A 25,739-nucleotide genomic window follows, 5' to 3' on the forward strand; every position below is an offset into this window, starting at 1 on the left:
GAGATGTATGGAAATGGTAGTGCAAGGTAGAGGGGGAAGAGGTCGACCGAAGAAGACATGGATGGAGTGTGTGAATGACGATATGAGAGAGAGAGGAGTGAGTGTTGAGATGACGGCTGATAGAAGAGAATGGAAGGGAAAAATTAGCTGTGCCGACCCCACATAGTGGGAAAAGGTGGAGAAAAAGAAGAAGAGAATTTTAAATAATATCTGTTGCTAAATAATAAAATTCTTTAGCGAGACTTACACACATTGTTAAGAGTGACATCTAGGAATAACCAGCTCAACTAAGACCGAACAAGTGAAACGTTTTACGAAACATGGAAACTTTTGAACAAAGCCTTTTCAATTGCACTCTCGTCTTTACTAGATGTCACTAGTAGTTCAATTCCAAATGTTGAAAACATAACTTTTATAGACACCACGGTGTTTCCCGAGCGCTATGACATGTCCTTCTTCAAACGAGGCTTGTGGAGAGGATTCAGCGGTAGGCAGCGGCTTGGCTCTGCTGAAGTCCATGGGCGACGGTAACCACTCACCATCAGATGGGCCGTATGCTCGTCTGCCTACAAACGCAATAAAAAAAAAACATTCGTACATATTATTTATTTGCAGTAGTTGAAAGACACGAATCCAATCCCCCCTTTCCATGTCCTGCCTGACTGAGGTGTCTCAGACAGCAAAATATATATGTATTCTTCGAGCACATTCTCTGCATCGAGAAGTTAATGAATATCTGTATAAGGCTGTCCAAGCCACAGAAGTAATATCAAGGTCCAAACCATGAACCACTTCATGCTGTATTTTCTCCTTGGGGCAATTTTTAATTCATTAGGTCATTCATTCTTTAGGGTAATCGCAGTAGATCTAATAATCGATTTTGTTCTATTTTTTCGAGAAATCCATCTCAGATCGACATTCCTGAGACTGCCCTAATGTACTTTGGCGTTAGTAGGTAATTTTTGTAACTTATTTTCTGTTGGCATTGTTAAACCATTCTCTCTCCTCTAATTATAAACTTTTTAGATTGTGCTTTTACTTAACAACCACTAGTAAATACCTACTTTAGATTTTAAAATAAACCATAGAAACGTTACCATTTGGAAACAAATATTTTCGAACCTTTTGAAATTATATTCTTATAGCACGGGAAATTATATTCTTATAACACACTATATTTTTGGGACCGGACAGTCCACAGATGTTGTGAGCGGACCACGGACCCAAGGATGATAACTCTCCCACCCAGCACTCTCACCCAAGCGTCCGACACCCCCTCGTGTTAGATCGAGGGCGGGGTAAGGGGGTTACCGCGAGCACAGTACCATGTACATTTTTTATTCTCAGTAAGATATTGTTATGTGTTAAACATCGCGTAGTGGACTTTGACGAGTTCGACAAGTACCGTTACTAGGATCCCTATGCCTGTCCCTATTGTTAATAACAGTGCTAGTTGGTCGAGTGGATCCATAAGATCGTACGTTCCAGATATTGTGAACTTTGCGATTGTGGAAAACGTAGATAATACTTGTCGTTTCTGTGGTCGTTCCTATCTTGTTATGAACATTAACACTTAATAAAATTGTTGTTTCATTACAGTTTTTTGTTAAAGTTATTGCGCAAACATGTTATTGTCAGATGCGTCATCTCGAATCGAATAAAATTAATAAATTGTTCAACAACAATATAAGTCCTGCTGCATATTTTAATCCGGCATAGTTGCGGTGTCACGCGACCTTACGGATCCATCAGATCCAATAACCCTTGCATTAGACCCCTTTAGATCTAATACTAGGAGCAGGCTTAGGGACCCCGGTAACCGTACTCGTCGAACTAGGCAAAAAGTTCGACGTGCAACCTAACCGAAACATCAGCCTGTTGAGATTCTCGCCGGATCTTCTCAGCGGGTCGCGATTTCGATCCGGTAGTAGATTCATTCGCGGAGCCGCTACTCTTGAGCTGTTAGGTCTACCCTGGGGACCCTCGGGTAGCTGTTAGCAAATCCCGTCCCTCCTGGCTGAGCCCTTGCTCACCCACCTGTCCTTGTGAAACTGGAAAGGCCTCCGGGCCACCAGTAATCCCTAAATTATAAAAAAAAGTTGCAGTGCCAGTTAGTATATATTATGTTATACTAGAATAACATCTAATACTAAAGGAGGCCGGCTTCTTGTATTGCATCGTTAAAGTTTCGTAATGCTCAAGTGAGAAAAAACATACAAACCCATCGTAAGGTATAGACAGGCAATGTATCGCAACTAGGACTTAGAAATTTGGGTTATGAGACCAAAGTGCAGATAATGCTACTACAGACGAGTGTAAGAACGGGGTTGGAGGAGTAGGGTGGAGCTCTAGGCGTCCAAAATATATTTCTATTTAAGCAAGATAGGTGAGCCAACGGTCATCAGTCATGCTGAGTTTAATCATCTGCCTAATAAGAGTTATGTGTTTCAATACCAACTGTGGACGCAGATTGTCTTATAATACAATGCGATAGCCGGACCGGTGCAACAGTAGAGTATGCGGCCGGACTGACATCTTAATCTTGCGATTCAGTATTATGAAACGTTGATATGACCACACGACAGTGTTTTTAGTCAGGTACCGTTTAGTCAGCACCGGTCACCGAACTGGCCGAACCCGTCTCTTGCGACGAAGGGCTCGACGAGTAAATTAACCCATAGACACCGCCCACTGAGTTTCTTGCCGGATCTTCTCAGTGGGTCGCGTTTCCGATCCTGTGGTAGATTTTGCGAAGCACTGCTCTTGCTAGGGCCAGTATTAGCAACACTTCCGGTTTGAGCCCCATGAGCTCACCCACACACACATTAGGGTGAAGCTGAAGTAACCTCTCAAGGCTATTAGCTAGGAAAAAAAGAATGACCAGACGTCGTAGTACCTGGAAATACGGATCAAAGCAATCCTCCACAGAGCAATGGATTTAGATATTGTGTATTTTTTTTATTGCTTAGATGGGTGGACGAGCTCACAGCCCACCTGGTCTTAAGTGGTTACTGGAGCCCATAGACATCTACAACGTAAGTGCGCCACCCACCTCGAGATATAAGTCTATTATAATGTCTTATATCAGTCAGATATAATGTCTTCGATCAAATAGTAGTAGTATTGATGATTGCAACTAATTGCAAGAATGTGCAGCTGCGTAACTTTTTTATTTATTGCTAAGATGCTCCAACCCTTGACACCGAAACACATAATTGCTTTACGGCAATAATAGGCAGACAGGTGGTCTGGTGGTATCAGCCCTGTACAAACTCACAAAACGCCCACTAGTAGGTAATTACACAAATTATATTTTTTTCGGGTTTGATTTTTATTAGACAATGGTATTCCTTCACTCGTCATTCAAGTCATTCGTGAACATTTGTTTTTATAAGTTATGTATTTCATCAGAAAAATTGGTACCCGCCTGCGCGATTCGAACACCGGTGCATCGATAGCTAGGATTGCACCGAGCGTCTTATTTCGCAGACCACGACGACTACAAAATAAATAAACTGAAGTTAGAACTTGTTGCGAAGTCTTAAACTTTCAGAGGGATAGTGCTCTGACTGTTTCTGCCGTGAAGCTTATTAAAATACACTGGGAAATATGGGTAATAGACGCTATAATTGTGTTGTAACAATTGAAATAGATCAACTAGTCCTTGAATTGTTAGTAAATGTTTTTTTTTTATTCTATAATGCGTATAGGTCGTATTAACCATAAAATCTTTATCCACCTGAATGTAATAAAATTTCAAACATCCACAATCCACTGCCTTGCCGGGGACCGCGCAGTGACGCGGACGCCATATCGCGGAGACGGTGAAAGAGAAGGATAGTACTGCTAACCCCTTCGCACTTATTGTACTCCATACTTGGTTTTCGTTTTACATTTCGACCTGTATGTAGTGTTGGGAAATCGGTCGATAAATGTGAGACTATTAATAAATTCAAAATGTTTTATAATTATTATTTTTATTGCTCTTGTAGGCAGACGAGCATACGGCCCACCCGATGGTGAGTGGTTACCGTCGCCCATGGAGTTCAGCAATGCCAGGGGCAGAGCCAAGCCGCTGCCTACCGCTATAATTAAATTTATGTTTTTATTTTATTAATTGCGTAGTAGTTAATTTTTATTATTTAACTACTGCAACTTCGCTGACAAAATTCATCAAGCTCAACCACCACCGCTTACCAACTCCATTACTTATTTAAAAAAAAAATTTTTAATTAATTAAAAGAAGTCTTATTTAAACACGCTTACAAAAAGTACGTAATGGATTATTATTTTTTTGGTATTCTGTATAATAGAGTATAATGTTTTGCGTGTGTTTTGTTTGACGGCGAATATGATATTAAAGATAACAAATTTGAAAAATAAATATGTATAAAAGAAACGTTTCCTATCCATGGAACCATTTAAAATTTGAAATATTCAATTGGTGATGTTGAAGTCTCGATAAGTTCATGAAGGCTATATCGATAAATTGTCTCTCGTAACTATAGCCGTGCCGTGTGTCAAGCCGTCGCCAGGCCGCTGCGCGCACCATGATGTCATTCATCAGGCAAACACACACTCACAGTACTCACACATCGACCCTCGTGTGACTCGGACGTGTCCCGTTGACCCGCCGGCCTGTTTACATTCTGTACACAGTGACTTCACCTTCTACCGTGTCTGTGATTTATTTAAATAATTTATTAAATTGTTATTAGTTCGAAATGGCAAACAACCGAGCGACCAAATCAGGATTTGCAGCTGAAGCCCAGAGAAAGGTGAGTTGGAAATAAAAACAAAAAAAAAATCGTTTCAATGGGAGTGGCTGTTAAATAGGTCGCGAGGCATCGTTTATTGATCAGGGATGCTGCTCGGTCCAGTTGTTCCAAGGACTCGACCCTGACCTACATTAGCACATGGCACTCATCTTTAAACACTTGGCGCCAGACATACTTCCAAATCTTCGTGGTTCATTTGTTTTAAATAAGAACGGGGCATCTTCTTGCTGCCGAAATTTAATTAGCATCGTAATAGTCACCTGTGCCTGGAGTATTTCGTGTGTGTAACGTTTTGACGCGGGTAGATATTCACACTAGGCGTACATAAATATTCAAGAGCACGTTTCATAGATTATCAAATATACCTAGCGATTGTTTCTAATCACGTTTGTTTAAAATTTAATACCTTTTAGCCTTTAATACCTTTGGCCATTAAAGTTCATTAACCTATACAAGAATGGAATACTGGTATTGCAGTTAGAATAACAAAAGTAAAGCCTAGATCCTTCCATGTCTTTTAATGTGTCCAATGTGAACATAATGTAATTCCGTTGTTAAAGCACGTCATGTTAATTTAATTTTTAAACTTTGTAATATCATTTCAATATTAGAGTTGAAATTAGGAATGACATCCACTGAATTCCAATCGGCGAGATTTTTTAAATCGTACACCGAATCACGACCATATTAAAAAACTTAACGAATGCTCTTTCATGTTCTTTCTAAATAAGATTTCCACTGATTGCATGGTCATAAGAACTCCAGAAATTCCCGCGATTCAAGGACCGTGATTTTCATTTTCCGTGCATCTATCCACAAGTCCGCAAGTGACAACATGATTTCAAAGATGTATCCACGGGATCCCATAACGACCGAAACAGGTTCGATCGCACAAAAAGATAAAACACCCGCCCACCCAATTTAGACGGGCTTCGTTTGACCACTTTATAAATTTTGCTGCTTTCATATTTTATCTGACGATATTCCTTCGTCGCGGAAGTCATTCGCCAAGACGTGTTAAGTACGTTTTTATTTAGAAAAATTGGTATCTGTCAGTTTTGAACATCGGCACACTTAGCATTGCTCGCTACGAATACACCGCACCTTATCCCTTAGGCCACGTTGATTTAGACGATGCATTACAGATAATAAGTCTTGAAAACACCGTTTTTGAAGAAATTCTAATGTAACCTTGTTACCTTCATTACTAAATCAATACTTACTCAACATTATCTTCTAATTACACAAATCGTCAATGATGTATTCCTACAAAAAGTATTTTTATCTGTATTATAGTTTAGTCTTATAGACATTAAATTGTTTACTTTAGAAATAATGGGGTGATGTACTTATTTAAATTGGCAATTGTTGATAATTAAAGAATGTGTGCTGGATAATCAATAGAATTAAAATATAATTTGAGAAATTAATTTATTTCTACCCAATGAATGTCGTCATGCTTCGAAAACGTGTAGAAAAAAAATTGCAACAAAACAACTTAAAAACCAATCTTTTTTATTTCTGCCTAAGCTGTTGGTAACCTTAGAAGGTTATGCCAGCGTAACCTGACGAGTAGGTGAACTCATGAGGCTCTAACCAGAAGACATCAAAACCAAAAACGCCACACACACTTTTGTCTGCATTCCAAGTATAAAATACTCGACGCCTTGGCGAAACGGGAGTATCGCTTTAGAATTTTAAATGACTTGGATCGTGCCTATGTAAGTGGCATGTTTACTTTTAGGTAAGGTCGTCAAGATGATTCACAAAGCGTACACGTAATGCTTAATGCGATTGTTAAAATTTTCCTTAATTGTATTATACATATTATTAATATAAATTATTCGAAATTGCGAGAGTTGTCGTTCGCTAAATAAAAATGAAGGTGAATATCTTCGTAATAAAATGAATACAATCATAATAATAATAATATATTGTATTCATTGAATTTAAATTTTAATATGATCGAAGGTTATTATGAAAAATATTGGATTGATCAAAAACATACACATTCGTAGAGGTAGGTAATTAATTTATATATTCATGTACATGTATATTTGCTCATATGAATCAATATGATGTGACGTCATTCTATTAAATCGCATCAGAATGCTAAAATGGTATCGTTCCGAAATACGTAGCAATTCAATTTACCCAATTTGTTGCCGAATCCCAAATTGTATCTAATACTTTTGGAGAGAATTTACGTTCAATTGGATTAGATAGTTCGTTTTAATTTTGCTGAAAACCATAGTGAATATGTGAAAATTACACGATTTCCCTAAATAAATTCGCCACCTAAATAAATAAAACGTCATAATATCTCTGTTTAAATCAAGAACAGTTGATCAGTACATACTCTATGCTAATCTTATATGCATAAAAAGTAAAACTTCCACGATAATCGTACCTAAGTATAAGTAATCTCAGAAATAAGTCAAGCAAAAATTGCACTTGCGTCATATATTAAAAAAAAAAAACAATTTAGCTCTCAGTACATTTCCTTTACTAAGCCCAGTACTAAACGTGTTGATCTTTTGAAATTCACCATACCTAGAAGGTCGTTGCCCCAGACTCACGCTCTGCCGGCCAAGCCTGCCTACCTTTAACTACATAAACGTTTAACATACGTCCTTATCATATGAACATTACCGTTACATATAATATTGCAGATATATAGTACCTATTAAATATTATTTTCGAAGCTAACTGTGTGTATTGTGTGATACTAGATGATGATCGAACTTAGCTCGGTTTTTTTTTTGATAACGCCATCTTGTTGTGTCTTTAAAGCGGTTAGTTGCCCTCAATTAAGAAAAATAGTATTATTATTCGCCAATAGATGTCGGGAAGAGTTGATTCTTGAAAACACGAATAAAACAACATTTGCTGAAAATAAATCGTAGCTAGATCGATTTATCGCCCCCGAAATCCCCTGTATACTAAATTTTATGAAAATCGTTGGAGCTGTTTCCGAGATTCAGATTATATATATATATAAGAATTGCTCGTTTAAAGGTATAAGATAGGGCTGTTCTACCGAACTGTCAGTGATGTCGGTTTTGTTCTTTAAATTTCTGTTTTCTTAGTGCGAGTTTTTTAACGTTCTCGATAGTGTAAAAGTTAAGTCAAATTTGTATGTATGCAGTTGAAACAGCGCCCCTAGCGGCAAACGTAGGCATACGTTCCAACTCCATACAGATTTAGTTAACTTTAACGCTATCGAGAACGTTAAAAACTCGCACTAAGCACACTGACGTCTACATATCGCGTTGAGCACGAATAACGGTCAACAGTACCAATAGTCAATAAATTCAGAGATCAGTCAATGAGATCAATAATATGTCAATGAGAAAATAAAATCATACATAGATAGATGAAGCTCGCTGCATTTTCCATTAGGTTAATTTGCGGTTGAAAGAATTTATTTGTAAAGACATACTTATGACATTGTCGAGGCTATGTAATATTCTGATTGGTGGTGCATAGGTTAAACTTTTTTTTTCTGAAGATACAACGGTACTGATAGTGGGCCAAGGAGGCGCACTCAATACAGCTTTTACAACCGGTTTTCCGCTCAAAATACAAGAGTTTTTGGAGACCGTCGTATTTCGTGAACTTTTTAAAAATGCATTCAAGAATTTCGTCATTATTGCTTATTCAGAATGTTGGGAAATTTTCTGTATTATTCACGACTGACCATGTTTATTTACGTTTATTATTTTCCTTTTTTTTTAATTGTCTTAGAAGGCCCACAATCTTGCGGCGCGCCTGATGGTGACAGGTCACCGTGGCTCATAGACTGTTGCTAACAGCATTGCTGAGGTGTCTTTTAAAGTCATCTTTTGAAGAATGTCGTGTCGTAATTCAAATTCATTCTAGACCCGAATGGTACGTGGAATTTTTCTCCGTTTTTTTTTTCCTAGCCTAAGGGGCTATTCCAACTTCGCGCGGACTGGTACGTAAGCTCACGGGCTCAACCTGAGAGAATTGCTGACACTAGCCCTAGCAAAAGCAGTGCTTCGCTGAATTTACGATCGGAATTGCGACCCACTGAGAAGATCCGGCAAGAAACTCAGTGAGTTGTGTCTATGGGCTAGTTTGCACGTCGACTCCGACGATGAGTTCGACAAGGAGGGTGACCGGTGCTTGAAGAGCCTAAGTGCACCGAGAGTGGATCCGGGGGATCCGACAAGACATGTTTTGCACGACGGCGGCCTTGCTTTGCCCCATCCACGTCGCCTGGATCGGATATTGTTTTTTTTCTAGAAATGTATGGTCTATGCTCCAGTGGCGGATGGTGCGCTGTCGTCATTATGCTCATGTCAAATTCCTCAGACCATTTCCCATACGACACAAAACACCGATTACAAAAAGTAGACGTAGACGCCATAGATTCGAAATGATTCTACTTAGACAGTGTTTTATAGCTTTCCATGTAGTTTTGTAAATGTCTATTTATAGCATTTTCTAGAATGTCACAAATCGTACACATGGGCACGACACAATTTAAATTTATTCTCAATCTGAATTATTTATAATGTAATAATAGTTTCCATAATCACATTCAATCATATTAACAATATTGAACATTTTCATTATCGTATATAAGTTTAATAATATATTATCTTCTCTTTAAAAGAGTACATTAACGTCTAATATCAATTTCTTGACTCGACATTCGAAACTCCAAATGGTCAATAACCTATTACACAACCAAATATAAAAGTCCATGTATAGCGTATCATCTATACGTGTATTTAACGATTTTTAAGTTTGTGTGTATAATTTCAAAACATGTGATGTATGTATGTACGTACATACATACCTATGTATCTTACACTAGACACTATGTGTCTTATCGCATTAGAAGCTTGGGTCATCCAATGTTTGCGTGTTTCCTAATTAATTAACTTGCGCACCGCTAGTATTTTATCAATATTTCATATTATCAAGGAATCTGTTTATTTGTTTAGTTTGAAACTATTCACTTTTCACACTATTACAATTTTTTATTTTATTTTGTTTACGTTACTGTTAACACGTTACATTACCTATTGGAAAATCGTTTGCCTTTTGAGAGAGTAAAATATTTACCAAATTGTCACAGTTTAAATTTCTTTATGTGTATTATCTATGGTTTAAATGTTAACGCTCATTTTGACGACTTTTTGGCGGGAACGCGAGGAGTGAAGTTGTGTGATTTGTTTTATTTTGTCTATTTAGTGTTTCTTCAGGTTTAAATGTGTAATAATGGTGGTTTATTAACTGTTTAATATCTGTGAAAGTGCACAAATGTGGGAAAATGAAACAAAGCTGCTTGACGTAACTTCTCGGGTTCCTCCAAAAAGTCCACTGAAAAAATCTCAGTAAATGACCACCATTTTACTGCGATTATATTTCATCCCATATCATGTCATTTCATTAAATTTCATCTCAGTTGATTAATGTCTCAAATTAATCATTTTCATTTCATTTCACTCCATATTATCATTTTTCATAAAATTAAGAATATAAAGTAAAATAAGACATGACTTAAAGGTCTTAGTTACCAGGTCATAAAATCTCTTAAAAAAAAAAAAAAAAAGCTCATTTTGACAAACACAGTACCTGCCTTCTGCATTAAACCTACTTATAATTATTTAATCGAAATTTAACTACACTTTAAGTAGGTACACTAAATTCTATCGTTTTTTTTTTCTGTAGAAAATTAAAACGATCATTTCAAATTGATCGAAGACATCCAGCTTAATACGCATATCAGTTTCATTGATAATGAAATTACGAAATACGTAATACAAACCCAGTTCTGACACATATGTAGCATCCACAAACAGATTCATAGTACCAGATGTTCGATTATAAATCGAAATAATTCATTTTAAACTAATACTGGCGCGACGGTGACTCATTCCCGTTTCTCGGTACAGAAACCTCTCCTTATAAGGCCGATTCATTTATAAGGCTTACACACGGCTCATTTTAAATATCAGCCATATGTTCATGATTGACATGTGCATTTCACTCGATTTCATCAAAGCTTACTTATGTTTCAAACAAACAGAAATCGTACAAAAATAACGTGTTACATTTTTACACATTATAAAGTAACTTAAAAAATCAATTTGGCGATGATATTTACATATTTCAATTAAATCTAAATTAAATATTTTTAGAAACTATTTGAATTTCGATTTGATAAAAAAATCTAAATAAGTGTTTTTATTTATATAACACAAACGGCCTCATAGAAAAAAAAATACAAAGTAATTTCCCTTATAGAAATTTATTTTATTTTTTTCTAACTCAATGACAATAGTCTTTTAGGGAAAAAAAAGCCAAATGATACAATTCATTATTTTGCAACCGAAACTTCCAACCCTAATTGAATTTTATCGAAAATAAATCCTATCTAATATGTAATACTATTTGATATAATCAGTTTTACAAATCGCTAGTAGCGAGCATAGTTATTCGTGAGTTGATTATAACACTTTTACGGCTTAAAGTCTTTAAAGTCCGGCCACCGTCCTCGTCGAACCCGTCGCTTGCGACGAAGGGCTCGACGAGCGAACTAACCCATAGACACAGCCCACTGAGTTTCTCGCCGGATCTTCTCAGTGGGTCGCGTTTCCGATCCAGTGGTAGATTCTGCGAAGCACTGCTCTTGCTAGGGTCAGTGTTAGCAACTCTCCGGTTGAGCCCCGCGAGCTCACCTACAAACGTTAGGGCGAAGCTGAAATAGCCTCTCAAGGCTATCAGCATAGGCAGAAAAAAAAAAGGATTTAAAGTAATGTTTTACAATTGCTATTGAATTTATGATGGCGCTCATTTTGGTGTAAATTGCCGTCGAAACTAATGAAAGCAAACAATATTTTGTTCTTAATAACCACTTACAGACTGATATGTCTTAACTGTAAATACTTAAACATGTATATCATAAATATTTAACACGTCCACGTTTGCTTAGACAACATTTTCGTCAAGTGTGGTCTACATTGAAATATGATATATTAGACCACTGTTTTATTATTGTAGCAATGTTTTTGTATGTTATTGTCTATTGTTTCATACAAACGTCAATGTTTTGCTTTGGCTTGGCGACTTGATGTATTACTATTGTGGGTTGGATTCATACGCTTATATTTGCTAGATAATCTTAGATTAAAAGTTTTTGAAGTCACAGTTTTGTATTTGCATTGGTTTGACGTCATTTGTTATTTTTACACTTCAATAAGGCATCCTTATATTGTTCAGTCTTACGCTACATAGGGTACAAAAAACGGCCGTGTTACAAAATTTGTTATTAAAAATAAATAGGGACAAAAAAAGGGCATAATGTAACAACATGCTATTTTTATTGCTCCCATAACGGCTTCGTGAATGTGTCTACGTAACCCCTGTAGGTATAATGGCGTGTAGGTACACTCTGTTAGTACCATGCGCGGTTTTTTAAATTACAATTTTACGAAATGTTTAATTACAACACTAACATTCAAAACTTTCGAATAAAATATATTTACTCTGACGATAATATATTTACTATAAATATATTTACTCTAACCACAGAATAACTATCTTCAAAATATACTTATATGAGTACTTCTTTTGGAATGATGTTCCTTATAGGATGATGAGGAGGGGTACCCTAACCGGGAAAAACGTCCGTAACGTAAGATTTTTATTTTCATCCATACGTGTCTGTTGCTATACTATTCCCAAACGTCTGGACCGATTTTGATATTTTATTTTGAGTGAGTTTCTTTATGATATATAATAAAAAATTGGTCCCAGTAGGTAACACTGATCAGATTCCAGTTAATTTTCCTTTTACCTGCCTTCACTAGTCTTTCAACATTTCAAAATTTCTTTCAAAATTTGAGCTTACCTACAACAAAAATAAACTAAACATCAGGTCTTCATCTATTTATCTCTAAAGTTGCCATTTAGTAGAGAAGTTCAAGTTTTTTTTATATATTTTTTATCAATCAAAGTATGCATCTATTATAATGATGCGTATTTGCCAGCGCTGCGGTAATTATTCAATGTCCTTTTTGAAGACGGCAGTCAAAGAACTTTGCAAAGGCATTTTGTACTGCCTATCGGGTAGTATTTTTTTACCTTTTTTTTTTAACTCTGGTGAATCTATTCTGGATACCCGGTCGAAGGGAGTAACGGACCGGGTTTTATTATTATTATTACTATTTTTTACCTGCCATAAAGTTGTCCAAACTTTGGAAAAGTACATAATGGTAACCTGTCGGTGCCAGGTCTGGTGATTACGGTGGATGACTAGACAATTTCAGCCCTAGCTCTTGTAACTTAGAGACCATATGTTATGCCGTATCAGGTCAAGCGTTAGTAGGAGCATCGGGGACGAGTGATTAACCAAGGTGGTTGGATATTCGAGAGCTTCTCCACCGTTGTGTCCAGTTGCTCACAGTAATTACATCCGCAGTGATGCCGGTGTCAAGTTGTGATGGCACTAGATACTGGCACTAGACCAACAAACGTTAACACGACTTTTTGGGGATGAGTTTTTGTTTAACGCATTCCCTAGGTGCTGAACCAGAGTCTAACCAACATAATAACTTTACGATTATCAAAAATAATCCATTTTTAATCGCAAGTGACATAGCACTTCAACATAGCAAGGCATACGTAACTTACAGATTCGTCGCGGTGTCGATCGTTCAGATCGTGTGACACCCACTTATCAAGTTTTTTTTACCAACCAATTTGACGCAAATGGACCGAAATTGTTTTTATACTAACGTTAAAAGCTAGTGCTAGTCGCCTTTAATTCGTCGTTGTTGTTCGACTTTAGTTTTTGGGCGACCACGGGATCCATTTTTTATATCAAAATTACCAGGTTAGAAGCGTTGAAGTCGATAAGCCGTCGGGTGTTCGCTTATAATGTTCACTACATACAAATCTTTGATATTGTGAGTCGTTTGTACGACGACATTTCTTGACGGCATTACTAATATTTTAATAGTGTCCTTAATGATGAAAAAAATGCAAACGTACATACCTAACGAAAATAAAACACTAATAAATAAATAAATGCTCGAATTCGAAAATAGAATTCCATATTTTCTAAATAAAATTCATTTGAATTTAGCATTTATTGCCAGACACATAAATTATGTATCCAATGACCAGTATTGTAAAACGGCAACTTTATGAGTAAACATTCAAAACATTCTAGTGGCCATACCAAAGTTCTGGTGTTTCATTAGCTTGCCTCTTCGCTTTTTAACCGACAAAAGTCGCAAATCTTAACCTCAATGTCGTTCTGCAAATCAGATACAACTGGTTGTACAGCATTGGTCGTGCAGCCGTCCTCGTGTCGACCGGCGACCCCATTCCTCACTCCTTACTCGTAAGAGCCATTGTCGATGCCTTGGCAAGTGGCAAGACTTGTCGGATATTAAACGAATCGCTTTAGTCTGAATTTTCCAATCAATAGAACGTATAAGCACTTCTATGTTGCTTTACTTTAATTTGGATTATTATTTTCGATCATCACGAAAAACAGTTTTATCTTGGAATGTGTTTGAAAACTTAAAGTACTTGCTTTTAAACTTTACCATACAATTTAAAATACACGACAAATGTTGCTTGTTAAGCTAAATCTAATTTATATTGCAAGTTGAACTTATATTGCTTTTTTTTTATATTTAGAGCAACCAAGTACAAAAAAATAAAATAATGAAAAATATTAAATATTCAAACATGTATAACGCATCTGCAGTTAACAAAGAAGAAAAAACTGCATATTTACAAGTTTTATTTTATAAGCAATATTTTGAAAATAGAAAAAAAAGAATATTATTTACAACTGCATATTTTACAAGTTTCTTTTTGCAAGCAATATTTAAAAAATAAAATATTATTTTTATTTAATATCATATTTAATACAAATTTTAAAACCAGTTCCCGAATCGTTTTATGAAGCCGTTGATAATCTATCTGTAATAGTGACGTAACAGCAATTCGACCGTTGACATTGAATCATAGCTATTTATGGTAACAGTCGTTTTTTTTTTTTTTATGAACGTGTGTATGTGCAATGAGATTAGCAATGAACGAACGCCTTTATGTAAAATGGGACTGACAGACGCAGCCTTATCCATAATTTTATATGGATCTAGAGATCTACATCGTATCTTTTTATGTATCGAGGAGTGAAAGGCTTTATTTAAAGGCTTAAGCGAAATTTTTTTAAACTTTGTACATGTGGTTGTCTGTCAACCATTAAAAGTTTAAATTTTGGAAAAAAATATCATAACATAAAAAACTTTTTCGGCTATTTTAAAACATCGAATTGTTGATGCTAATACTAAATAAAACAGACCTTTAATTATGAAGACAAATGTCGCGTATTAACTGAAATGTCGCTTAAACCAAATAGCCTCACCCCTCGAAATTGTTATTATAGTCCAATTATCCATAGGTACGTGGTGTTTTGAGCCCGCACGGTCTGGTGTCACCGTCTTGCCAAATTCGTGTTCAAATTAGAAGGCTGAGACAGCTGTCAAGTGAAATTGACACTACGACATAACTTATGTGCTAACGTTGGTAGTATGGTTTACGGTGTGATCTCCATGAGCTCCACTTCAGATTAGGCAGGCTGTGACTTTTCTTTCAATGTAGTCAACAGTAGTAGTAGCTTAGCTTAATTACCTAGTTACATGGTGCCGAAGTGCGCTACGATGCGAATTTACAATCCCGCCTTTTCCATCACCACCGTCAATACCACCACCAATTTTAGCTTTGTTTCATCTATAAGAAAGACACTTTCTCACTGGTGGTAGGACCTCTTGTGAGTCCGCACGGGTAGGTACCACCGCCCTGCCTATTTCTGCCGTGAAGCAGTGATGCGTTTCGGTTTAAAGGGTGGAGCAGCCTTTGTAACTATACTAAGACTTTAGAACTCATATCTCAAGGTGTGTGGCGGCATTTACATCGTAGATGTCTATGGGCTCCGGTAACCACTTAACACCAGGTGGTCTGTGAGCTCGTCCATTCATCTATGCAATAAAAAATACAAAAAAAACTTAACAAGTACAGCAGACCAAACAAGACCAGAACTCGAATACCAGAAAAAAAAAACTCAAACAAATCGACTCGGACCGGAAATGGAACCTGTATCGGTGTTGGAGTTAGATTCACCAACCACCTCGACGAGACGATAAAACTCATTTATATTTACATACAAAAATAATTTATGTATCGAAACCGCTTAATTAATTTGCATTCATGTCAAATGTTTATGTTGCAATTATAATGAGTGCGATATGCCCGTTATCAACACTATTCGGGAATAACTCACCAAATGACCTCCTTTATTTGATAGTAATATTTAATTTAACTACGGAATTTTGTGCTCGGTTTTCCAAATCATAATAATAATATAAAAAGTGCTTAATATTATTAGCTCTTTGCGTTCCTAAGACTAATGAAAGACTAAACTTCGAAAGGTTAATAAAACTGATAGTTAGCAGCTATCAGTAATGTACTGAAATAAAGCGACCGGTAGATTAATTACAGAGAATCTTATTATATTAATGTCGGATTATTCGCTTTTGGACTAAATTATTTTATTACTTAACGTAATTTTTTTTCCTACCTATGCTGATAGCCTTGAGAAGCTATTTTAACTTCGCCCTAACGTGTGTAGGTGAGCTCACGGGCTCAAACCGGAGTGCTGCTAAGACTGACCCTAGCAAGAGCAGTGCTTCGCGAATCTACCACCAGATCGGAAACGCGACCCACTAAGAAGATCCGGCGAGAAACTCAGTGGGCTGTGTCTATGGGTTAATTCGCTCGTTGAGCCCTTCGTCGCAAGCGACGGGTTCGACGAGGACGGTGACCGGTGCTTGTGGTGCCTAAAAGCACCGTTAATGGATTAACGTAAATACGTCAATGCCGCTACACACCTTGAAACATGAGTTCTATGTTTCAGTTTAAGTACAACGGCTGCTAGACCGTTCGAACTAAAAAGTATTTACTGCTTCACGGCAGAAATAGGTGGTGTGGTATCTACCCGTGCGGGCTAATAAGACGCCATAATCCTGATGATGGTGTTATTAAAACTGTGTGATGGAAAAGTGTGAGTGAAGCAGTAACTACGGCCGAAAATAGACTTGACCGAAAAACAGTCGGATCTAAATGCTAAATTATATCACACATAAGCAGAAAAATAATATCATGCTATAAGAAATTAATGAAAAAACGCTAAAACAGGAATCGCTTAGCGATTATTATATTATAAATTTCATTCAACATAAATACAACAAATGATTTTAGTCATTGGACTTCGCTTTGGATTTCTGTATTCTTGTTATAATTTCAAGTACGATGATAACATTTGTATCTACATTATTTAAACTAATATATAAATCTACAGTGGTTTTTACGGATGTTCCGTTATAACTATAATTATAACCATGCATCCGATTGACTTGAAACTTGGTATCCATGTAGAAAATACATGTACTTAATGGATAGGCTAAGATTTATGTGAGTGTTGGACTCCCTAATAATAATGACAATAAATAATAATGTTAATTTTAAATGCCCAGCGAAGCGGGCAAGTACAACTAGTTTTAAATTATAAATGGCTGTAAAGTTGCACAACTATAGTTTCGGACTATTACCGTTTCTCGGAAACAGCAAATATTAACGTCAAACTTTATACAAAAAATGTGACCGCCATAATTCATTCAAACATTCTAATTAGTAGTCCCCTATTATCCGACATCAACGAAGACTCACTTCCTCCAAAAGGACCCCAGTTTTATTTGGACAGGTGCAACAGGACACGTTAAAAAGTTCACTTCCTTTGCCTTCACAAACAAATTAAAGAACGCTTCGGAATAATAATTAAGGGCCACGAATAGACCAGATAAAGAGGTCAATCGGGTTTTATGGTACTAGAAAGCGTGCAACCGTACAGCTACGAATGGGGTCAGCCCTCGAGAGACGGGCTAGAGAAACGTTTTATTTAAAAAAAAAAAACAAGATATAAAATATTACATGTGTGCTTGCGGGGGTTTTATTTAATCCGGCAACAAATTCTAGAGTTGCATTGCAGATAAAGCCACGTCTTGATTGCACTTTTATTTCACGAAATCTAAGTACTTTTCCGGGCGTCCTAGTTCAAAAAAATATATTTAAATCCGGTTACGAAAGACCCTCATGTTTTTTGCTCGCACCAAGCATGTCTGGCGTCTCCAAGGCTTGAGTCACGCTTTGAATCCTTCGAGGCTGACGTCATCGAGTTGTTTTCGGAACCATCAGCCACGCAACGTTAGAGTATAAATAATATATTAATAACGATATTTATAAGGAACTATTGATTCAGTGTGCTTTTAGGAAAAACATGATGCACAAATACCGTCGGGCCTTACCTTAAAATGTACGTGTTATATATGAAAAATTCCAGCAAAATATCTCGATAAGAGAAACGTAATTACGGTCACATATACTATTTACAAAATTATTGTATTATATTAATATAATATGGGTGTGCTTTTTTATTTTAGTAACTCCAACTTTAATTAAAATGTTTTATTCATTTAATTTTAAAAAAATTACTATAAATAGTCGCATTGATATTAAATACAAAATAGATTGTTCATGTTAGTATTTTAAAATCCATTGTGGTCCGATAAGAAATAAATAGCACAAGGATTTTTTTTTTTCACCATTGCGGACGCCGGGCTACTGTTCTGCCATCGTAATAACCCAATTCGCCGTTTTTAATATTAAAGCAACTAATGGCTTATTTAAAATGAATTCAGACTCAGACTCAATTGAACAAGAAACTTGGATAAGTCGGGTTATCAAATTACTCAGAAATTGTTGAAATGACCAATCAACAACAAGATGACTTCATTGAACAACAATCACTGTAGGTACCTAATTAAAAAAAAAAAAAAAATTATCAGAAGTGGAACCCGACGTAGTGGTATCACTTGACATGAATACATTGAGCATCCTTAAGGTTTTTAAACTTAAAAAAAATGGATGTGGTAAATCGATCTATCTAGATGAATACTATAAATACATTTTGCTGTCAAAATAAAGACTTTTTTTTTATTGCTTAGATGGGTGGACGAGCTCACAGCCCACCTGGTGTTAAGTGGTTACTGGAGCCCATACACATCTACAACGTAAATGCGCCACCCACCTTGAGATATAAGTTCTAAGATCTCAGTATAGTTACAACGGCTACCTCACCCTTCAAACCGAAACGCATTACTGCTTCACGGCAGAAATAGGCAGGGCGGTGGTATATAACCCGTGCGGACTCACAAGAGGTCCTACCACCAGTTAATTTAACGAAAAAGGCTAGGGGATTCTTTTCAAATATCAAGCTTATTATAACCAACAAGTGACGATGCGATGTCATAACATGGTAGGTTAAGTATTTAATAAGGTCGTACGTAACATATTTATACAATTTGCTCGAATTTCATTTGAGTCATGTTTATTTCTGTAAGTGTGTCACTTACATTGCTAATAAGGTCCTATTAATTCTGTTGCTAATTCTGAACAGCATCACAACTATTAATTCTTTATCAATAGTAATTTTAATTAAAGCAAAAACTTCTGTATTTTATTTACTTGCTCAGCTTTCTTTGCCTTCGAATGATTGTGGTGAAATTACGAAGAATTTTCCCTTGTTTACATCGTGAAGAAACGAAAGTCTGTTCGCATATGTTTTAGATTTTTAAAATATCTGTTGTCACGTTCGCGTGTTCGCATCGGAATCCATTTGTTCGATACGAGTTCACGATTCGAACAATACTAAAAGCCTTTTGACGTTGAAACTATTGTTTAAAGAAACAGCTATTCGCTCGGCGGTTATCAGCGTGACCTTCAATTTCAACGTACAAGTCAACTGCATCTAATTTCCACTCTGCATTATAATAAATTGAAATGAATATCGCACTGAGCATGTTATATACGCTTAGCTGTTAAATAAATATAAAGACGTATCTGTAATTTCACGCCGTGTTCTGTAAAACAGTCGATTTTAGGCTCCACAGCTATTTGTTCTTATTATGATTCAAATTTAATTATTTTCGCGAGTCATATATTATTATGGACGTAATTGATACCACTTTTACGATTTAATCTCGCATCTTTTAACATCATTACATTCTTTCCGAGGTTTTGAACCAAATCTTTTTTTTGTTGTTGCTTAGATGGGTAGACGAGCTCACGGCCCACCTGGTGCTAAGTGGTTACTGGAGCCCATAGACATCTACAACGTAAATGCGCCACCCACCTTGAGATATAAGTTGTAAGGTCTCAGTATAGTTACAACGGCTGCCCCACCTTTCAAACCGAAACGCATTACTGCTTCACGGCAGAAATAGGCAGGGCGGTGGTACCTACCCGCGCGGACTCACAACAGGTCCTACCACCAGTAATTACACAAATTATTATTTTGCGGGTTTCACTTTTATTAATCTTTACAGTTTTCATTGTCACAGTCGTCCGCGAGTTTAATTCGTAAAATTAGTTTTGATCGTACATTAAATTAATCAGTCTTACGTCATTTGTAGTTATTATTCTAGGGTAAAATCCGATTTGTATAATTTGGTTAAGTGTCTACTCGTTTGTTTTTAGTAGCTCAGTAATACCATATTACAGTTGTACCCATAAGCGACCGAAGAACTTCACTACGTTCCTAAAAATAACTTCAAGTAAGCTTAATTGTTTAATATGTAAACTGTTTTATTTTATACACTAAAATTCATTGGTTTATCTTAAATAGCTTAACCTTTCGAAAACAACAAAAGATATAGGTAATATGTTTCGTGAGATATTTTATTAATGTGACGAATCGATTGGCCTTAGCGGTAGTGTATAAGCGAGTTATTTATCCATAAATCCGTAGTGTTCCTTTTTACGTAAGAGAACAAATAAAATAAATGAACATGCTACTCACATAATAATATTATTACAGGTTCACCGATATTTAATAAGTTAGTACTAGTGATAAAGAGATAGGAAAAATAAAAAATAAACACATAAAAACTTAACATACCTACCACTTTGTATGTAATGTTTTTTTTTATTGCTTAGATGGGTGGACGAGCTCACAGCCCACCTGGTGTTAAGTAGTTACTGGAACCCATTGACATCTACAACGTAAATGCGCCACCCACCTTGAGATATAAGTTCTAAGGTGTCAGTATAGTTACAACGGCTGCCCCACCCTTGAAACCGAAACGCATTACTGCTTCACGGCAGAAATAGGCATGGCGGTGGTACCCACCCGCGTGGACTCACAAGAGGTCCTACACCAGTACGTATTGCGAATGAATTAAATAAAAACATTAAATGATATTAAAAGTCAAGACTTATTATTGTTTTAATAAAACTATACTTTAGCCGCCCCTATATTTAATGTGGCTATTAAAATACCGAAAGGGTAGAAATTTTCTGGAACGAACAGAGCCAAGCCCAGCGTATTATGTAATACGACACAGCACATTTAGATCGCTGAAAATAAATTTTAGCTTATTTTTGATAACGCCATCTTGTTGTGTCTTTAAAGCGGTTAGTTGCCCTCAATTAAGAAAAATAGTATTATTATTCACCAATAGATGTCGGGAAGAGTTGATTATTGAAAACACGAATAAAACAACATTTTCTGAAAATAAATCGTAGCTAGATCGATTTATCGCCCCCGAAATTCCCTGTATACTAAAAGTTATGAAAATCGTTGGAGCCGTTTCCGAGATTCAGATTATATATTATATATATGTTTTTGTGTTTTATGTTACTAATGTTTGGTTTCCTAAATGACAAAATTTGATTGTAATTTCTGATACTCCAGATCAACAGCAAATACAGCGAGGAGCTGGCCCACGAGTCCTTGGAATGGATTCGGATGATCACCGGCGAACCAGAGAACACCTCAGGGGATATGGACAACTTCTACGAAGTGCTTAAAGACGGCACTCTTCTGTGCAAGTAAGTTATACCAAAATAGACACGTACAAACTTCTAAGTGAAGTAAAAACACACACACACACACACAGACTACTAGGTACATAGTAAATAGTACATACATGCTACCTACAACGATAATTAAGAAATGATTCGTAAGTCTATGCGGAAATCATAAACTTCATAAACAAATATGTCGGTAAAAAATATATAAAAAAAAATTACATTATACATTTTAGTTTAAATAGTCAAAAGGAAAAAAAACCTAATGTAAAGGAAAACACAATGATATATTTGACTCTTTCAAGTAGATAAATATGTAACATAGTTTTTAACATATTATTACAGGCTAGCCAACAACATCCACCCGAACATGATCAAAAAGATCAACACATCGTCGATGGCCTTCAAGTGCATGGAGAATATCAACGCTTTCCTCGAAGCCGCAAGACAGTTGGGTGTACCGGCACAGGAAACTTTTCAAACTGTCGACCTGTGGGAGAGACAGAATCTCAACTCCGTCGTGATCTGCTTGCAGTCACTGGGCAGAAAGGTAGAAGAACACATTACTGCTTTTTACTTTGATTCTACTATGTAGTGTAGGTAAAATATTTACCTATACGTTAACTCGAATTGGTTTTTCAGTTTAACGAAATAATTAAAGATTATTTATTTTTGACACGTTGATTAATTCGTTTTTAATTAAAACATACATATTAAATCATTAAACACAATGACATACTAGTGTCCATCATAGACACGTCATAGATAATACTTATGTTGTCCGCCGAACAACATAACCTAAAACTCGGGAACTGAAAATTGCGTAAAAATATATCTAAATATATAGAGAACTATTACAAAATAATGTCACAAAATATTTAGATTTATATTAGTCTAAATTGATGTTTTACAGTTTATTAAAAATATATATATTTAATGTCATTTTAGGCTGGAACCTACGGGAAGCCGTCAATAGGACCGAAAGAAGCTGAGAAGAACGTGCGAAACTTCTCCGAGGAGCAGCTCCGGGCTGGTCAGGGAGTCATATCTCTTCAGTACGGTTCAAATAAGGGCGCCAACCAAAGCGGAATCAACTTTGGTAACACGAGACACATGTAAAACTGTCTAAACGTGCACATTTGAATGGCTTGTTACAAGCATGCTAGATGCTTCTAAGTCACTGTACTAAAATTTAGGCGCGAAAACTTCTACATTCTTAATAACAGTCATTCCTTACAAAAAAGTCTGTACTTAGATTCCAATAATGTAGGTAAGAATGACATTTTGAAAATAAAAGACGAATCCTTTTTATTTTTACCGTTGATATAACACCTAGTTCATAATAAGATTTCAGTTATGTTTGTCATTCCATTTATATTAAAATAATTATTTAAGATTTTACAAAACAAAAAAAGGATAATCGACCGTGTTTAATCTTTAAAAACATATAAGTTAATTAAATAAAATAGTTATGTAATGTTTATATTTTAACATTCCTCAAATTAATTTTATTGCTATGAAATTTATAATCTCATTTATATCTTTATATAATTATAAGAAATTTTCAAAATTGAAAAATTAATATTTGACCATTACAAAAATGATTTACATATTTTGCTTCATTTTTAACTTGTGCCAATAAATCATAAAATTTATGAATTGTAGAAAGAATCCTGATGTAACATTTTACATTGTACATGTTATAATTTCTTTTTACTGTAATTAAACTATCGTGCCTTCAAGCCCTTTAAGGGCGAAGATAATTTGTCAAAATTAAAATGGTGTCTAACATTTTTGGATTGATAATCAGGGTTTCAAAATTTATTTATTGTCTTCAAAAATCATTCCATTTAAAGAAGCGTTAGGTCACCCTGTGATTAATAATTTACTATAATAATATTATTACTTAAATATCCACATGTATTTTCTCATATTATTAGATATTATTCTATAGTTATGTATTTTACTGACGATTCTATATTTAAGTAAGTTTCACTAAGTCCCGGCTTTTTGGAAGTACGTAGAATAGAATAAAATTTAATTAAGAAGGTTTTTGTTTTCATTTCCAACTGTCGACTACCAACTATTAACAGATCCTCTAAGTCAAGTCATTAAGTCTATTTTCTTAGAACGGTGGTCTATATTTTTGTAATCATTTTCATTACGCCATTTAATTATGGCGGGAATGCGAGTAATGAAGTTGTTTGAACTAATTTAGTTTATTAATTTGGGGCTTCTTAAAGTTAATAATGGTGCCTTTAGTATGATCTCTAAAGGTGCTTAGGTATGTGTGGGAAAAGTAAATTAAGCCAAAGGACGTGGTTTCTAGGATTCTCCCAACATTTTCTCTGAATTAATCAAGCTCTTTTGTGTGCTTAGTGTGAGTTTTTTAAAGTTCTCGATAGCGTAAAGTTAAATCAAATATTTGTATGCGTTTGGAACATCGCCCCTAGCGGAATACATAGGCAAACGTTCCAACTCCATACAAATTTGAGTTAGCTTTTGCCCTATCGAGAACGATAAAACATTCGCAGTAAGTACACTGATGTGAATGAAAATGTGACATTAAGTCTAACTTTGACAAAAAAGAATTGTTTGAATATCCTTAGTTTACTGTTGAATGATTCTTCAAAAGATAAATTCATTTGAACTACCTTTAGATGAGTCGTCTATTATCAAAGGTGGCAATCTGTGCATTTGGACAAAAAAAAATTATTGATATGTCAATACAGATTGGTTTGAATATAATCGTCTCCTTCAAAGAATATGGTTCAAAACCTGCATTAAATAAAGGTTAATACTTAACCTGTTATTTATCTAAGATGTCGTTCAGAAGAATTTTGTGACTGCCAATGGAATACAAAGTCAATAATTCGTTTTTCTGATTTACCAATAATTGTCCAAAAGTCACATTGCCGGCTTTGATACTAGTCGACTCAGATATCATGTTGTTCGCATACTTATTTCAATCGCAAATTTTATAATACTAAAATTTAGTCTAGAACGGAACGTAAAACCTGCTCCACAAGTTGCACAGGCGCTTGTGTAATGACTGTATTTTTTTTATTTTTTTTCAAATGAACGTTGTCATTGCCTATTGTGACTTACATCATGCGGTCCAATTCATTAATCGGTAGTCATTTTTGCAATACAATTGAGATTTCAATCTCATTTCTCAAGATAGGTACAATTTGTATGTATTCACATCATAATACATCACAGAAGACCGTTTGTTTGCCTAGTCAGAGTGTAAAGAAAAATAATAACAGCTAAAGAAAAAAAATTAAAAAAAAACTAATTATGTGGTGTCGTGGGACACCAGGTATGAACGAAGTTACTTCGGCTAATGTAGAATCGACACAATTTGCAAAAAAAAATCGTGCTCAATTTTATGTTGGTTTTCTTGATTTTTTCTCTTAAATTTTGCTGATTAGTTTTTATTTAAGTACAGGAAAGTATTTAGGAAATTCAGTATTTTAGGAAATAATAAATTACGTAAAATAAAAATAAAATCGTAATTCAAATTATCAATTAAAATAACAAAATATGTCTCTTTATTTTTGTTTGACAACATAAAATTACATAGAAATAGAAATAATTACAAAATAGAGAGAGAAGGGATGAGAGAACGAAAAGAAAGAGGGAGAAAGAGAAAGGTATTATACATTACTCGCTTGTGTATACGACTGTCGCGCCTGTGCACGTCTCATTTAACGGTTTTATTCCACGCACTTTTTCCACGGATTTTTTCCACGCACTTTTTTCCACGGATTTTTTCTTACGGTTTTACTATCACATTTTTTTCAGTTCGGTCGCGCAGCAAAATCCCTATCCCCTCCAAGCCTGCCGTAAGGAACTTCGTTCCAATAAGTTTCATAGAAATTAATCTTAGGAATTGACAAGTTTAGTGTCTTCAACTTTATTCTGTAACGCTATTCCAATATTCGGGATGATTAATAGAAGTAAGCAAAGAAGTAGTAT

General features: G+C 35.5%; 1 protein-coding gene across 1 annotated transcript; it reads left to right on the plus strand.

Moving 5' to 3' along the window:
* Positions 1–4,594: 4,594 nt before the first annotated feature.
* On the plus strand, positions 4,595–23,806 carry LOC732906 (transgelin). Its single transcript, NM_001046907.2, is given in 4 exon segments — positions 4,595–4,778; positions 21,643–21,779; positions 22,104–22,308; positions 22,707–23,806. Coding segments are annotated over 4 exon segments (567 nt in total). The 5' UTR covers positions 4,595–4,724; the 3' UTR covers positions 22,878–23,806.
* The last annotated feature ends 1,933 nt before the right edge of the window (positions 23,807–25,739 follow it).

This window comes from Bombyx mori, chromosome 17 (assembly GCF_030269925.1).
Source record: "Bombyx mori chromosome 17, ASM3026992v2".
NCBI classification, from domain to species: domain Eukaryota; kingdom Metazoa; phylum Arthropoda; class Insecta; order Lepidoptera; family Bombycidae; genus Bombyx; species Bombyx mori.